Below are 17305 nucleotides of genomic sequence, written 5' to 3'. Positions count from 1 at the left end.
TTTCCCAAACTGAAGCTCTGCATTTGGATTTCATACCATCACAGTTTTAGCTGTGAGGCGGCTGATAAGATTATTGTCGGTTGCAGTGACAGCTTTTGTGTTTTCTCCATAATAGATTGTTGCCTTGCAGCTGATGACCCTAAACATGACTAACATCATCAATCAGCAATCGCCCACCAGCCATTGTCAGAGTCATAAATCAAAACACATGTTTTAAATATCACCCTTTTTCTCTTTCCGAGGTGTTCGTCCTCCGTATTAGGAGTATGTAATGTTAGTACGTTTATCTGTCACAGCAGTTGTGATGATTGATTCGTGATTTGAATCCCACCTACTGCACTATTTGTTGTGTTTATATTATGCTGGCTCCAAAAAGTCTGGGAGGGTGAATGTAGCTTAACTCCAGCCACAAACAGTGGAGTCAACAACATCTGTGAGACCGTGGACCATTTAGTGGCCTGTAAACTATTTCCTGTGCCTAATACTGCCTTTATAGGAAAGCCAAACAGCCTCCAGTCCACACTGCCCATAATTTACTGTAGAGGATTAATCAGAGTCAAAGTCGTGTTCCTATGTGCCCCAGCCCTTTGAAAGACTGGGGTGAAACAATGACCTCGCATTTTCAGTTCCCCCTCTCAATAAATTTATGTTTTTTTTCTGCTGTTACGAAAGACTGACTCTTAAGCAAAGCGGCATGGCCGCTTCTCCCAGAAGTAAAGTCCAAAAGGGGGACAATTGGTCTCTTTCATCAAAGCTATTTAACCAGACAGTGCTGAATTGTCTGTGAAGATTCACTCAGATTCACTCGCTGCAGGAGATTGAAAACGTGGCCGAATGTATTTGTGCTGCTCTGAGACGGGTTTCTGCTGCCGCCGACCACAACTAGGGGCGGAGAGTTAACTGGCACTTCTCTGAACCCAATTCAGAGTCTCCCTGGATCAAAGGCATGGCACTCAGCCCTACCACCGTCTGGAGAGGGCATGCGCCCGGCCGACCGGCACAATGGAAAAACCCAAGGGCCATTAATTCTACCCAATTTACCTTTCGTTTGGCTTTCATTTGGCCCTTATATAAATTCACACCCAGTCGGCACGAGCAAATAAAAAGATCCTTGTTAGGCGATCATTACTCGGCTAATTGCTTTAGGAATGTGCCATCCACTTAAAGTCAAGGTCAGGGGGGAGTGCGCCCACAGAGAGCCTCTAATTTGTAGTCTCTAATGGAGGAGTGGCGGCCATTTTGACTCAGCTCGTATGGGTCGCAGCGGGGGGGGGGGGGGGGGGGTCAGAGATGAAAGAAATAGTGCAATTATCCCGGTAACCGGCAGTGTCAGAGTCACTTTGATTGAAGATAGCCCTGGGAGAAAGGAGCTTAGGACTCTGGGATGTGAGATGGAGCATGGTGAAGCTAACAGTAATACTACTACTAACATAACTTTCCAATGCTATCTTGATCCCTGTTTCACAGTCGATGGTGGAAAACATTTTGTCCATTTGTTTCCTTAGACATCCATTTGAATCTTTCTCTTCTGTTTAGCTGCTTCTACATATATTTTTCTGACCCACAACCGAAGCGAGAACATCAATTCACCCAATCCAATCCGCTGTCTGACTGTCCCTGCTCTGGGAGAGCTGGTACTCACAGGGAAAAGAAAAGGAGACCAATTTGATTTCATTTAAAGCACACACACGTCACTGAACAGAGAAAGATCAAGTTTTAAAAAAAGAGAAACATTTAGCTATCACAGAAAAAAGAAACCTTTCCAGTGAGGTGTAAGCAATCCATCCCATCTATACTTCAAATGAAATGTTCTCAATATCTCTGCCTCTGGCTTTCCTTTGTGTGAATCACCTGTCCTTTAAAGCACCTAACTTCTTTCCTTCCTCTCACCGACTTGCCGTTTGTCCTTCACAGAGAGACATTGGAGTTGAGCTGGATAACCGTCTGGATGATCATGGCTACTGCTGCCAGCACTGTCGTCGTGGTTACCGCTACTGCCAGCGCTACTACGAGCCTCTGGGGGGGTTCAACCCCTACCCCTACTACTACCAAGGAGGACGTGTCATCTGTCAGATCATCATGCCCTGCAACTGGTGGATAGCCCGTATGCTCGGGAGGATCTGATTGGATAGTGGAACTGGATTCAACTATGTTTCAGCACAAATGACAGGTGCATTCATTTAAGGCTGGATTTACACTGCAGTAGGCTTAGTGTCTCAGCAACCGCAAAGAGACTTTAGTGCATGCCAGAATTTGTATTAACTCTAAGCAAGAGTAAGTGACATTTTGCTTTTGTGAACGCTTGGTAGAGTGTAAACCCAGCCTAGGCCCATTATCTCTAAAAATAATCAAATCTACTGTCAGTCTCTCATCAGTCTAAATGGAGTTTTGGGAGCATCTTGGTGATTTCTCTAAAAGGCCTTGATGTGTCATCGGTGTGCTGAAGTGCAATGTTTCCTTCAACATGTATTAAATATTTTTTAAAGAATTTGTAACAGTAGCTAAAGAGCTAGTTTTGGCCGTTTCTCACGGTGCTGCATTTCTTTCTCATTTCATTTCCTTCTTAATCTTTTTTATGAGTGGCGTGTAACCGACTTTCTCTTGCTGTGTGGAGCAGACCTATGTTCAAATAGTATTTGATTTCTTTCAAATACTTTGAGCTTTTGATTGAGCTTTCCTGGAGTGCTAGATCGATCAGGGTTTGCATTTTTTGTACTATCCCGGTGGTCCAATCGCACAAGACAAACACAGCTAAAGTATTTGAAAGAAAACGAATACTATTTGAACCCACGTCTGCTATGGCCTATGACAACCAACAATGTATTTGATGTAGAACCTACTGAAGTGCTGTAGCCTGCTCACTCTGTCAAGAGCATTTAACCCTTTCTAGACTAAAAAATATATATGTCCTATTTTTTGTGAATGATCTGTTTTGACTATTGTTTACTACAATTAGCATGTTTAACTTGAAATATATATGTATTGATGAGGAGGTATATAAACACATAGCAAAAAAAAATCAGAATGAGTCGACTAATTATAATGAAGCAGCGGCTATAGATATGCTTAATTCTTTAATTCAACTTGCCAATCTTTATTTGATGTGAAGTCATTATTGTTATTTTAAGCAGCACTGTTTTAACTGTAATGGCTGTAAATGACATAATTATGCCACAGCTCAATTACCATTATGTAATGTAATCTGCACATTTCTCTCCGTTGCTCAATAGCTCACAGTAATCATGCTCTGAACAGTGATTCTACCGGAATAGATAGGCCTACAACCACAAAAGATACTGTTATTATCAATTACATGCAATTAAAATGTATTTTGATACTAAAAGACATCTAATGCTACTCATATCAAGATAAAGAACTGACTTCTTGTGAGTCTTAATTTGCATTCAAAGTTACTATAGCAATGCGGCATCCATATTAGGATGTTTTGTCTGATAACTAATATAATGGTTTCACCTGACAACTGAGGAACTTCCTAATATGGATGCCATATTCAGGTTTATACTGGCTGAAATTCCAACATTGGTGGAAAAAAGTCCAATACCATACATTCAAATGGTCCAATGCTGTAGTTTACACATCTATTAACCTTTGAGGGTCAACCTATGACATGTCCTGACTCCAAAATGTATTGATTAAGTCATATGCTACTTTGCTTCAAAATACGTTATACACCCTGTTCATAATGCTCTATGAAAGTAGTTATAGATGTTTATGAGCACGGTTATTAGAACAGATGTTGTTATTATGTATTATATAGGTTGTTCATAAGAAGTGTTACTAATATCCTTCCTCGAAAAGAAACATAAATAGATGCTCTTTAACCAAAGCAACAAAAGAGTTAAAAAGACAGATGAGAAAAGATAGAGCCGGTTTCACTTTGATTCATGTTGGTTTGAAGTACATCCAATGTCTCTGTACCCTCCCTCCAAGTGATGTACCCTCCCAGTAATGTTGCATGAAACATACTGTAGGTTCTCTACTGTAGGTTCTCTCTTTAGAATGTTGGGAAGGTTAAAAAAAAACAATCGACCTCAAAAAGGTGAAACATTTCGCGAAAATAAGCAAATTGACTGTGTCTGTCTCAAGTCTAAACTCAACGTCATTACTTATGTTCATGTATTAATTAACAGGCGGAAGTAAACAACTGAAGTTCAAACTGCAAACATTGTATTTTCAAATCAATAATGTCAATGGCCAAGGGCAACATGTCGAGTAAAAATATTGTCAGGCGTTAACAAATGCAATAATTGCAAACATACTTCAAATGTGCCGACAGGCAGCTCCGCCATGCCCCAAGGCGGTTCTGAAAATAATATACAATTTGTGTTGATATGTATTTTGTTCTGCCTGTATTTTTCCCTTATCACGTCATGCTGCTGTGTGCATTGAAGCTGACACAATCAGTATACTGTAGCAACAGACATGGTAAACGATGGAAAGAGAATGGGAGGGAGAGGCAGCAGGAGAGGGAGACAGAGAGACAGAGAAAGTCAAACAGACGATGGACTGACTGTGTATAAAAATGGTTAGGTTATCTCAGCACTAGTATTATGTTTGATCTTATTATGATATTATGTTTGATAACCAGCAGTCTCATGCATTGTCAATCCTGCCAGGTTTCCCAGGAGATTCAGGCTTGGCTATTGTGTGGTTGTGAGAGTAAATTGCCCATGGGAGCCTTGAGAGTAATTTTGAATGGGCCACCTCACTCTGACGGTGGAATGTGATACAGATATTACAGAAATTGTGTTACTGAGAACATTTCACGCCTTCTTGAGAGTCTTGGCCAGTGGGTAGAGACGAAGGAAGTCAATCTGTATAATATCCACCTGATAATGTATTCTACTGTTGTTCCCCTCCCCTCATAATAGAGGATTTCTGAAGGTAAAAGGAGACAGGCGAAAGTTGTTCTGTTAGACAATGATTTGATACGATTTCCCCACTAATGATTGGTGGGTGTATCAATATCAAGTTGGCCCATAACTGTCAAATTTGCCATGAATTAAATCTCAATTGTTCTCAAACTGTAATGCCATGAGAGCAATAGATTCTGATTAGTACCCGATTCGTGAGTGATTCGTTTTTTTAATAGTTAGGAGACTGAGGACAATCGTTGTTTGGATGTTGAAATGTGAATTGTCCAATTTGTGAGTAGGTGTATCCTTCCTCAACGTACCCTATCCAGATGACTACAAGCTACACATTAAAATCTCTATCTATGACTCCACTCAGAGTAAACACCAGAATCTGGAGTTTCAAAGGTAAATCCCTCATGTCCACGTTCCTCATGTAAATTATTCAGCATCTAGGAAAAAATCCCTGGAAGCTTGTTTAGCATTGTGTTGAGCAGAGCAGGCGTGCAAAAGAGAAACAGTGCTGCAGGATCCATACTGCAGCAATTGGACCATGAAGGCCTGATTCACGCAGTCTCCTCTGAACAGTTGATGTTGAGATGTGTCTGTTACTTGAACTCTGTGAAGCATTTATTTGGGCTGCAATTTCTGAGGCTCGTAACTCTAATGAACTTATCCTCTGCAGCAGAGGTAACTCTGGGTCTTCCATTCCTGTGGCGGTCCTCATGAGAGACAATTTCATCATAGCGCTTGATGGTTTTTGCGACTGCACTTGAAGAAACGCTCAAAGTTCTTGAAGTTTTCCGTATTGACTGACCTTCATGTCTTAAAGTAATGATGGACTATTGTTTCTCTTTGCTTATTTGAGCTGTTCTTGCCATAATATGGACAGTATTTTACCAAATAGGACTATCTTCTGTATACCCCCTTACTTTGTCACAACACAACTGATTGGCTCAAATACATGAACTTTTATGAAGGCACATCTGTCACCTCATGAAGCTGATTAAGAGAAGGCCAAGAACGTGTAAAGCTGTCATCAAGGCAAAGGGTGGCTATAAGAACTTAACTTTTTTTCGCTACTACATGATTCCATATGTGTTATTTTATAGTTGTGATGTCTTCACTATTACTCTACAATGTAGAAAAAACCCTTGAATGAGTAGGTGTTCAAAAACTTTTGACCGGTAGCGTACACTTGTGAATTCACTTTTGTTACCACATCAAAACTGCAGTGTCATTTACCTCTCTATGAGTGAGGGGAGAGACATATTTGGCTTGTCAGGTGGATAGTGTTACAGATGTATTGCTAGTGCCATCTTGTGGTCTCATGACAGAATGGCCATTTTGAGACTGATCTCCACCAGTGTCGCGTTATGATTACCTGCAGTGGCCCTATGCTTTAAGGTTTAACTTGTCAGCTTGAGTACGTAAATGCCTTTCTTTGCTATTTCTAACTCAAACTTTGAATCATCTGTCAAATTCAAATAACAGCACATATCAACATCTATGGAAAGAGCCTCTCCTTTGAAAATCCTTTCATATATTCAGAGACCAGTGGTCACTCAGATGGCCAAATTACAGTTGAGGTGGGTTGCTAGGCAGAGCACAGTGCATGGCGGTAGTACTGCTAGGCCATGAGACAACAGACAAACGCTATTATGCTTGGGCTGTGTTGTGGGGTCAGTGTACATGGTCCACGATGCACTGAAGGCCTGATGTTTGAATAATCTCTCCGCCATGGTTCCCGACACAGGCTGGAGGCTCTACCGTGTCAGCCGTCATCCTTCAACAGCTCCTCGCTCCGCGTCAGAGAGGCATGTGGAGCGGCACGGCAGTAAACACTCACTAGCGCGAGCTAGGTCGTCTCACACTGTGTCACTGGCTGCAGGCGACGCAGGAAATAGACCTCTCCCCTCCCAGGTTCCGGATGGACTGGGCTGCCTGGCTCTCTCTCCGGGCTCTCTGACTCACTGCCACGCACGCACACACACACACGCACGCACACACACACACACACAGAAGCTCGTCTTTCATTAGCTTCATAATCCCACTAGCATCTTGCTGGCTTTGAAGTCCAGACACCACAGGTCTATTCAGGTGGAGTGAAAAGGTAGTTAGCATCTCACTGCGTGATACAGCATGAAACAAAAATAGAGACGGTTTTGAAATATTACATCGATATGGATCAGGACAATGGTCCATCTGCGAAGGCTTATGCAGTCATTGTTGGTGACAGGAAGTGGTATTGTGGTAGTTTTTCTGTGTTGTTTGGTGTGGTAACCCTATGGCGTTGCAGGAGTGTGTGGTCCGCAGCTGTGTGGGGAGAGGGGGTGGGTGTCGTGCATGGAGTGTTGGGGGGGGTTGTGTACCGCAGCCAAACCCATCTGTCAGCTCTCTCAGCAGACCCCCACCCGAGGCTCACTCAATCCCAGCCAATGTACAACCCCCCCCCCCCCCCCCCCTTCCCTTCTCCCCTACTCTCAACCCACTGCTCAGGCTGCTCCTTACAGTAGGTCGGCCTCCACTGTCCCCCAGCACGACTGGACTAATGTATTCATCTGCCTACGGCAACTGGAAGACGACTCCGAGGTACGGTCCAATCAGTCTCTTTGGCCTGCTAAAGGCTTCATTCCAGTAGAAATGCCTTTTCTTCTCCTGTTCTTCAAATCCCATGTTGCAGATTGTACACAGCAATATTGCTCTCTAACTTCAAAGCTTGGAGCTACTTCAATACCATTATGTGTACAATAAAAGCCCATAAGTAGCCCTTTAGAAACCAGCAGCACAGCTGCTTCTGCTATTATCTAGAACAGACTGGTTTGTCTGTCTGTCTCCTGAGCACGATTCGTAGTGTCAGTTGCACCAATGAACAGCTTATTCTTGCTCAAATCTCAATTGTTGCCAGTTTGTTTCATGTAGACATATTGTAGTCGTTGCTGTCGTTTTTCCCCCGCTGCAGTAAGACTAGCAGGCCCATGGTTTTCTGTTGTGTTTACAGCAACAGACGTGGAAGAGGGACATATGGCTGGAAACATCCTGACCCTCATCAGAGCCCTCTTTAAGCACGATGTGTTATGGAGTTACAGAGTAAAGGACTAGAGCTTGAACTATCCAATTGGTACCTTTGGTGTAGCTCAGTCGGTTGGTATGTTGTCGGGGAGGACGGTTATGTGTGTTTGTGAGCAGAGGATCACTGGTTTGAGCCTGGCATGGGGACAGAGACCGTGGAGGAAGATATACTGAGAGCAGCACACCGACATGTGTTTGATTTGATCTTGTGTGAAAGTGTATGTTAATATGCTCATCAAAGAGGAGACAAGGTAAAAGTAGAATTATTTTATCAGTCAGTCCCAGTTTTCAAAACAGCCTGCCCACACTATTTTGTCTTATATCATATTGACAACCTGGTTAAACCAGACTGAAAAAAACGTGTGCATCAGTTTGAATGCAAAGCTATAATATTGTTTGGTGTCATATTGATAGCCTGGTTAAACCAGACTGAATGCCAGACTGATGTTAAAAGTAGCGGAATCAGTTTGGATTCCAGGCTATTACACTGAGTATACAAAACATTACTCTTTCCATGACATAGACTGACCAGGTGAATCCAGGTGAAAGCTATGATCCCTTATTGATGTCATTTGTTAAATCCAATTCGATCAGTGTAGATGAAGGGGTGGAGACAGGTTAAAGAATCATTTTAAAAAGAGGCATGGATTGTGTATGAGTGCCATTCAGAGGGTGAATGGGCAAGACAAAAGATTTAAGTGCCTTTGAACGGGGTATGGTAGTACGTGCCAGGCACACCAGCTTCTGTCAAGAACTGCAATGCTGCTGGGTTTTTCACACTCAACAATTTCCCATGTGAATCAAGAATGGTCCACCACCCAAAGGACTTCCAGCCAACTTGACACAACTGTGGGAAGCATTGCAGTCAACATGGGCCAGCATCCCAGTGGAACACTTTTGACACCTTTTAGAGTCCATGCCCCGATGAATTGAGACTGTTCTGAGGGGAAAAGTGTGTGTGTGTGTGTGGGGGGGGGGTGTTCCTAATGTTTAGTATACTCAGTGTATATTGAATAAACACTGAAGCGGAATATAAGCAAAATGTGTTTTATTATTATAAAGGTCCATTGCAGCCGTTTTCATCTCAACATCAAATCATTTCTGGGTAACATTTAAGTACCTTACTGGGATTGTTTTCAATTACAATGGTCAAAAAGAAACAAAAATAGATTCTTAGCAAAGAGCAATTTCTTAAGCAAGAATGTTGATAGGACTGTCTGGGAGTGTCCTGGGTGGGGAGGGGAAAACTGAAAACGAGCTGTTATTGGCAGAGAGGATTGGAACTCTTGCTTATTGGTCTATTAACTCATTTACTGTCTGGTGATGTTATCAGGCAGGCCGAAACTCTATCCCACCAAAACAGGCAGAAATTTCAGGTGGTCTTTTCAAACACCTCTTACACTAAAAGGGCATTATCATCATTTTCAAAATTTCACAGTATTATTCCAACCACATAGTGTGGAAATATATATAAAACACAGGAAAATAACGCTTTGACTGCACTGGGCCTAAATATTATTTCTTTAAAAAAATCTAATCTAGTTTCAGCATAGGAGGAAACCACAGAAAACCCAAGACAAAGGAAAACGTAATGATCGGACAGACAGCGCGGACAGACGCCAACATCTCACATACAACAGTGCTTAAAAAGGAAAATACCTGTATATACAACATAAGCGTCTGTAAGCAGGAAAATCCAGTCTACCCCACCCACAGAGTTCATTGCAGTCAATTATCAACACCAAAGACTGTTTTGGTACTTTTTGTAACCCTAGAGCGCATTGATTGTCACAACTTTTCATAACTTTGTACTGTACAACATTCAGATTGTCAACACAGAGAGCCCTTTGGTTGACATAAGACTGATGCCTGGGCACAAGTTCTAAAAAGTAGCATAACCTAAAGTAGCATAACCTAATGAAGCAGGCGTAAAATAAATGCCTGAGCGACGTTTCTTTCTAGACCTGTTGAGAAGGGAAAAAATGATGGGAGGTTCTCTTCTGCACTGTTGAAACAAATCCGTAAATGTGGAGGAGTTAAGATGGAGTGTCACCGTGTTAATGTCCAAAAGCGGAAGTCACGTCACAGACTCTCCATTTCCCCTGAAATTAGCTAGAGTTCAGATGGTCTGTTGCTCACTCCAGCTCAAGTGAAAAAAATACAAGTAATTTAGCAATGGTAGCGCTCAAGATAAATACTGGTTTACTTACACTAGCATCTGCAGACTATCATGGCCATTCAGAGACCCTGACGTCTCAGGTCCCTAACAAAAGTGGGACACCCAATAAAAAGAGCACAGACACCAGTCTGACCAAAGACCAAGAGCTATAGGAGCGGAGCACCAGAATTGTAAATGCATAGAAGTAGGGAGGAAAACACCAGTGTTGAGTCACAAAATAACTGGGTTAGGAGAGGTCACAGAGGACCTGATTATGACCAAAATAACTGGGTTAGGAGAGGTCACAGAGGACCTGATTATGACCAAAATAACTGGGTTAGGAGAGGTCACCGAGGACCTGATTGAGACCAAAATAACTGGGTTAGGAGACGTCACAGAGGACCTGATTGAGACCAAAATAACTGGGTTAGGAGAGGTCACAGAGGACCTGATTGAGACCAAATGAACTGGGTTAGGAGAGGTCACAGAGGACCTGATTGAGACCAAAATAACTGGGTTAGGAGAGGTCACAGAGGACCTGATTGAGACCAAATGAACTGGGTTAGGAGAGGTCACAGAGGACCTGATTGAGACCAAAATAACTGGGTTAGGAGAGGTCACAGAGGAACTGATTGAGACCAAATGAACTGGATAGGGGTGTGTGAATCTATCCAACTGATCTCTACTGCTTGACTGTTGAATAAGGCTAGTGGTGTGTCCGCTGTACAAAGGGAAGAAGAACCAAAGCACATACAACACAATGTTTAAATGACACAGGACAGAGATGTTTATAGAGACCATCATTTGCGTCGGGGCAAACCACTTTGAGTCCAAAACAGAGGAAGTATCATCATCAATGCTGCGCTGATTATAAGGAATGCTTTAAAAAAAAACATATCAGCTTTTTGGAGAAAAAAATTCACCGACATATGAGCTTCCTGTTATTTGATTTCATATACTTTGTATATTATCCCTCGTGTTTTCCATATGTAAATAACAAACAAATGTGCCTTTTTATACAGAATTTAGAAATTCACAAAATAAATACATTTGTGGCCTTAAATTGATTCTCAATAGTATATTATTACTTTATATATATTTATATATATATTCCATTTCATATAAACAGGATTAAAGGCCTTAATGGGAAGATAGGAGGCTAGTAAAATCTATTTTATGTTTCCTCCGTATTGTCTCTCGCTCTCTCTCTCTCCCTGCATCAAGTCTGCAGCTATATACAAACAGGTTTGTGATTGGACTGTCCAAGGGGACAGGAAATGCCCATTTCCATAGTAACACATTGCTGTAAGGCGATGAGTAATGGAGGGGAAAGCACACCTTATCGACAACTTATAATATGGGGGGATATGGAGGAAACTCCGGATAAGTCACAAACGTTTGAGTCAAAACAATCTGAACCGTCATTTTTTCCCCCCTCAGACTTTTTCAGTCAAGAGTTTGAACTGTTTTACCTTTACGTATAAGGCACTCTTCCATTAAAGGTCAGTAAGGTGCGTTTCCGTCATTCTTCCTTAAAAACAAAGTGGAGACGGCATGTAGAAATGACACATTTTCTGCTCATCAAGTCTGATTTCATTGCATTCTCCCACGTGAGTTCCCATCTCCTGTTTTTGGTTTGCTGTTATTGTCTGTTAGCATTGACACAAGTCTGATGAGATGTACTGGTAGGTAGAACATTTACTAATCTAACTGGCACATGTGGTGGGGTAGATCCCTGGTTATCCAATGGCTGTTCTCCTGGTGGGGACAGGTTCGGGAAGGGGGCGGGTCTACTGACAGTAGCAAGGTAGGTAGGTAGATTGATCCGAGTGAGGGCCTTTCGAACTATGGAGCCTTCAACAACACATCACAAAACAATCCCTTGATGTTGAAATTTGGGCACGGGATCACAACAGTGAGTAAGCAAAAACATCCTGCAGGGGCCAACGTTTGGTCTCTGTTTGCCACTCCACATTTAAAAATCCATCGCTTTTCAAAAGAACATTATCAACGGGATAAGAACAAGGAAACTTTGTTAAAAAGCAATTCCACCACTTTTCAACCTCATTTTCATTGTCTCCAGTAAAATACCAGTGTCTCCATATGTGAAAACAGCGTGTTTCTATGATCTGCGGTTAAAAAGATAAGAAGAAAGGTCCTAAATGTGTTAACTTTTGATGATGTTGGGTAGAACTTTTTAACTTTATATATGTTTCGACAAAACGTACAAATGCGCCATTTTCACATATGTAGACAATGGTATTTTACTGGAGACAATGAAAATGAGGTTGAAAAGCGGTGGAATTGCCCTTTGGGTAGTCTTTCTTTATGTTGATTTCATAGTCCAACATTGATGGAGAGTCCAGGCCTATTAGCAGGTTGGCATTTATTGTCATGAATCTTGCCCTGGAGGCAGCTCTGAAGAGTGGGCACTAGCTGGAACAGCCACAAAGTCGTAAAATCAGATTTTAAGCCTAACTTTAACCTGATGTACTACAGTTATCCATTGGATGGTTCCATCGATCAGAATCCCGCCAATAAATATCTGGACATGTGGATTGACAAAAACATACGAATGAGATAGTTTTAAAAAGTGGTTTAAAGTGGGCTTCTTTTTCTAACTCGATCTTGCCTATCCCTAAATAGCAGGAAGCAGATTGTACAGTCAACTGTCCTACCAGTTCTTGACTATGGTGACACCATTTACCAGATTGCCGCAGCCACTATTCTTAAACCTGTGAATGCCGTCTACCATAGTGCCATTCGGGTTTTTTCTCCATGACAGTTTTATTACTCATCACTGCATCCTGTATCAAAAGGTTGGCTGGTCCTCATTAATGTCCCATATATCACTTCATTACTCCCTTCTTGTTTACAAAGCTCTACTACACAAGCTTCCAACGTATAAAACATGATATAAAGTATCAAATCAGGAGATACCAAACCCTTGAGGTTCCTTGTAGTCTCCACATGACTAAGTAAATACTCTTTTAGTTTTAACACACCTCATTGCTGGAACCAATTTTACAATACATTACAATTGGATGTTGTACTGCCGCTCGGGCAATTGCAAATACTAATTGGGGAACCGCTTACTAAGGAATGTAAGAATATTTGTGTTGTGCTGTATTTTAGTTTGTTTTACATTGTATCTGATTTCAATTCGATTTTGTCTTATGAATAGTATGTGCATGGCTCCCTTGTGAAAGAAACCCTGGTCTCAATGGTGACTCCCTGTTCAAATAAAGGTCAAATAAAAAACCTAATCTTAACCACACTGCTAATCCTAATGCCTAACCCTAAATTAAGATCAAAAAGCTCATTTTTGTCTTCCTTCATTTTTACGATAGAGACAATTTTGACTTTTCAGCTGGACCATCTAGTGGAAATCCCTCAGTTCTGCCTCCAGGACAAGACTCATGACAATAAAGGTAAGCTTGTGGTCTACTAGACCTCTGTGGGTTCTGCCTTGATCTGGATGAAGGAGGCTGGAAGGTGGACAGTGATCTCTGGCAGCTCCTGGAGCCCCTTGACTCCCACCATGTGCTCCGGTTGCAGGGCCATCTCCCCGCGCACCTCTAGCTCCTCCACGGGGGTCAGGCCCTCACTGGGGCTGCTTCCCTGGGAAAAGTATCCGTTCACTGGAGACTCGCTTCCAGTCTCCCCCTGGTTCGGTCCAAGGCTTTGGTTCTTCCCGATGATCACAGTCCTGTAGCTGAGCTCTGCTTCCCCTGCCTCCATCTCCTCCTTGCCAAACGACGGGTCTCCATTAACCAATGACTGCAGGTAGTAGGGGTCCAGCATCTCCTCCTTGATGCCGTGCAGGCCATGGAGGAGCTCGCCACCGCTGGAGGACTTGAGGACCGTAGCAATGACGGTCCCCGGCTGCTGGGCCACCATGGTCTGACCGGTGGCCGTGTTGAGAGTGACCATGCGGGGAAGGCCGTTGAGGGAGGCAGTGGTGGAGCTGAGGACCCCTGTGGTGGTAGTGGAGCCCAGGCTGGTGACAAGGAACTGGGGGTGCTGATGGTGATCCTGGAGGCTGCCCATCCCGGTGGCCAGGGAGGCTGTCTGGATGGTGAGGACATCCTTGCCCCCCGCCGTGGTAGAAGGGACGGTGTGGAGGATGACCCTGGGCTGGGAGGAGTGGCTGGACGAGTCACCGTTGGACAGGAGGGGCTGCAGCTGGCCAGAAGACGTCAGGACCATGGGGACGGAGTTAGGCATGTTGATGGTCCTGAGGAGAGAGAGGAGATCAGATCAATCAATCAACCAATTAAATGTATTTTATAAAACCCTTTCTATATCAGCAGTTGACACAAAGTGCTTAACAGTCAGGTTCAGACACACACTTTTAATAGAACACTATTCTAGTATGATATAGTTAAGCAATAATGCCAGAGGGGGTGTTGTATATGGCCAATATGCAACGCGGCGTGCCTGGATACAGCCCTTAGCTGTGTTATATTGCCATACACCACCAACCCCTGAGGTGCCTTATTGCTATTATAAACTGGTTAACAACGTAATTAGAAGAGTAAAAAATAAATGTTTTGTCATACCCGTGGTATACAGTCTGATATACCATGGCTTTCAGGCAATCAGCATTCAGGGCTCAAACCACCCAGTTTATAATATAGTATAGAACATATCTTCAGGCATAAAAGTAGCTTTATGTTTCATACTGGCATTATATATGAGCTTTCAAAATATGTGTGTGTGTATGGATATGCATGTGCATGTATGAATGTGCGTGTGTGTACATTTGCCAGGTTGCCATCTATCTCACCTCAAAGTGTGTGTGGAGGCCGGCACAGCCGCCCTCTGGTTGGGCTGCAGCACATGGACCGTCTGGATCATGTGTTCTGCCTGTTTACCATTGACCTCATGGTACAGCCCTCCATCCATATCAATGGGCTCTCTCTTCACTTGTTTTACCGATATAGGACGGTGCCCATGGGCATGGATTTTACCCTGCCCCCCTCTGGAGCCTCCCCGGCCGTGGTGGCTGGGGCGCTGGCCCCCGTAGCCAGAGGTGAGGTCGGGGCATGGGTCCTCGTCGTCAATCACCACTAGGTCGGGGGGCATGTCTTTAAACTGGTAGACCAGCCGCTGACCCTCCACCTTAGCCAAGATACCACGCTGGTAGTAATACCTTAGGTAGGGACAGGTAAGGTAAGATGTTTGTGGCATTGAATAAACATTACAAACAGAAAGAGACTTGAGGAAAGTTTCAGCACTTTTCACCATTGACTTCAATGGAGAACTTTCCTTTCTACCCTGCTAGCCTGCGTTTTGAATGATCATGACCATGGCTTGAATAAGGTCCACTTTAAATAAAGTGTCAGTGAATATTTCTTTTATGCCTTGGGTCCTTGATAATGTTGACCTGCGAGACGTGACTTAAACTCCTGGTACAAAGGATTTCTGGGGTCTGAGTGCCTTGCTCGCTGTATGCAATATTTTTCCCAGTTATGTTTCATAACAGACACTGATGTTATAATACTGCCTTCAAGAGGAGAAAGGAATGCAGATGAGATATGATTGTATTATGTCGGTACAACACAACATACTGTTTGTTGTCTGTGCCATCTAGAAGCACCTACTCCACTTTCCATTTAACTATTTACTGCAACAGGGCCACTTTCCATTTAACTATTTACTGCAACAGGGCCACTTTCCATTTAACTATTTACTGCAACAGGGCCACAGACATGTAGCTATTTACTGCAACAGGGCCACAGACATTTAACTATTTACTGCAACAGGGCCACAGACATTTAGCTATTTACTGCAACAGGGCCACAGACATTTAGCTATTTACTGCAACAGGGCCACAGACATTTAGCTATTTACTGCAACAGGGCCACAGACATGTAGCTATTTACTGCAACAGGGCCACAGACATTTAACTATTTACTGCAACAGGGCCACAGACATTTAGCTATTTACTGCAACAGGGCCACAGACATTTAACTATTTACTGCAACAGGAGCACAGACATTTAGCTATTTACTGCAACAGGGCCACAGACATTTAACTATTTACTGTAACAGGGCCACAGACCTTTAGCTATTTACTGCAACAGGGCCACAGACATTTAGCTATTTACTGCAACAGGGCCACAGACATTTAGCTATTTACTGCAACAGGGCCACAGACATTTAGCTATTTACTGCAACAGGGCTACAGACATTTAGCTATTTACTGCAACAGGGCCACAGACATTTAGCTATTTACTGCAACAGGGCCACAGACATTTAACTATTTACTGCAACAGGGCTACAGACATTTAGCTATTTACTGCAACAGGGCTACAGACATTTAGCTATTTACTGCAACAGGGCCACAGACATTTTAGCTTGATAGCCTTCGTAACTCTATGTCTGTGATGTCTGTGATGTAGGCCAACGCCATGTGTGTCCTTCCTCTCACCTGAGTGCCCTGCCCATGGTTTCATAGTTCATGTCAGGTTTGTTCTTGTGTTTGCCCCACAGTTTGGACACGGCCTTGGAGTCCACCAGCTTAAAGATGCCCTTCTCCCTCTGTGTCCACTTGATGTACTTGGGACAGGTGTTCTTGTCCTGCAACAGGGCCAGGAGAAACTCCCATAGGTAGATGGTGTTCCCTACATAGGGGGAGAAAGGAACAATTCACAGTTTGAACTAATACAGTACATGTCAGTCTAATAGAGTATGTGTGAGTATAATACAGTACATGTCAGTCTAATACAGTACATATGAGTCTAATACAGTACATGTGAGCGTGTAGTTCTGCTACACCTGTCCATAATAGGCAGAGATGTAATTGCAGTTTTCCCTCATAACCTAAATAAATAAATGTGCTGTTCTCGTCTGCTATGTACAGTATGTACCTAGGCTTGGAAAATAAATGCATTGGATGGGGCTCTGGCAGTAAATGACTCTTGTTTGAGAAACAGTTAGGCCAGAATTAGTTAAAAACAGCAACCCCTCCAGCAGCCACCGTGACAGCATAATGTATATGTGTGCGGCTGAACCAAGCCCCTCTCCCTATCTCTATGTGACGTGGAAGGAGACACACACAAGGAGAGGGGAAAAGGGTTTTATCAGTAGTTCATCAATGTACCCTCCAGCGCGCAATCACTTATTTCCCTGTGAAACACAGCACGTTGAGAGCAGCTCGTCAATTAGCAAGCTGAGGTCCAACCCAACTGGACTAC

At 43.1% G+C, this 17305-nt stretch overlaps 2 protein-coding genes across 10 annotated transcripts in view; one reads left to right on the top strand and one right to left on the bottom strand.

Moving 5' to 3' along the window:
* tnmd (tenomodulin) overlaps positions 1 to 3361 on the top strand; it is an 83068-nt gene extending 79707 nt beyond the window's left edge. Inside the window, exon 7 of the mRNA XM_046295827.1 lies at positions 1915 to 3361. Within this exon, the coding sequence (XP_046151783.1) occupies positions 1915 to 2124 (210 nt within the window). The 3' untranslated portion in view covers positions 2125 to 3361. The remainder of the gene's footprint in view (positions 1 to 1914) is intronic.
* Positions 3362 to 8977: 5616 nt separating this feature from the next.
* Positions 8978 to 17305, bottom strand: part of LOC123993549 (ETS-related transcription factor Elf-1-like) — an 86317-nt gene continuing 77989 nt past the window's right edge. For all 9 annotated transcript variants that reach the window (XM_046295820.1, XM_046295819.1, XM_046295817.1 and 6 more), the window contains 3 exons: positions 16540 to 16732; positions 14894 to 15259; positions 8978 to 14341 (listed from right to left, as the gene is read on the bottom strand). In XM_046295820.1, the coding sequence (XP_046151776.1) occupies positions 13552 to 14341; positions 14894 to 15259; positions 16540 to 16732 (1349 nt within the window). In that variant the 3' untranslated portion in view covers positions 8978 to 13551. The remainder of the gene's footprint in view (positions 14342 to 14893; positions 15260 to 16539; positions 16733 to 17305) is intronic.

Source organism: Oncorhynchus gorbuscha, linkage group LG13, assembly GCF_021184085.1.
Source record: "Oncorhynchus gorbuscha isolate QuinsamMale2020 ecotype Even-year linkage group LG13, OgorEven_v1.0, whole genome shotgun sequence".
Taxonomy (NCBI): Eukaryota; Metazoa; Chordata; class Actinopteri; order Salmoniformes; family Salmonidae; genus Oncorhynchus; species Oncorhynchus gorbuscha.
Note: the sequence above shows the minus strand (reverse complement) of the source record. Positions and strands in the feature narration are given on the sequence as shown.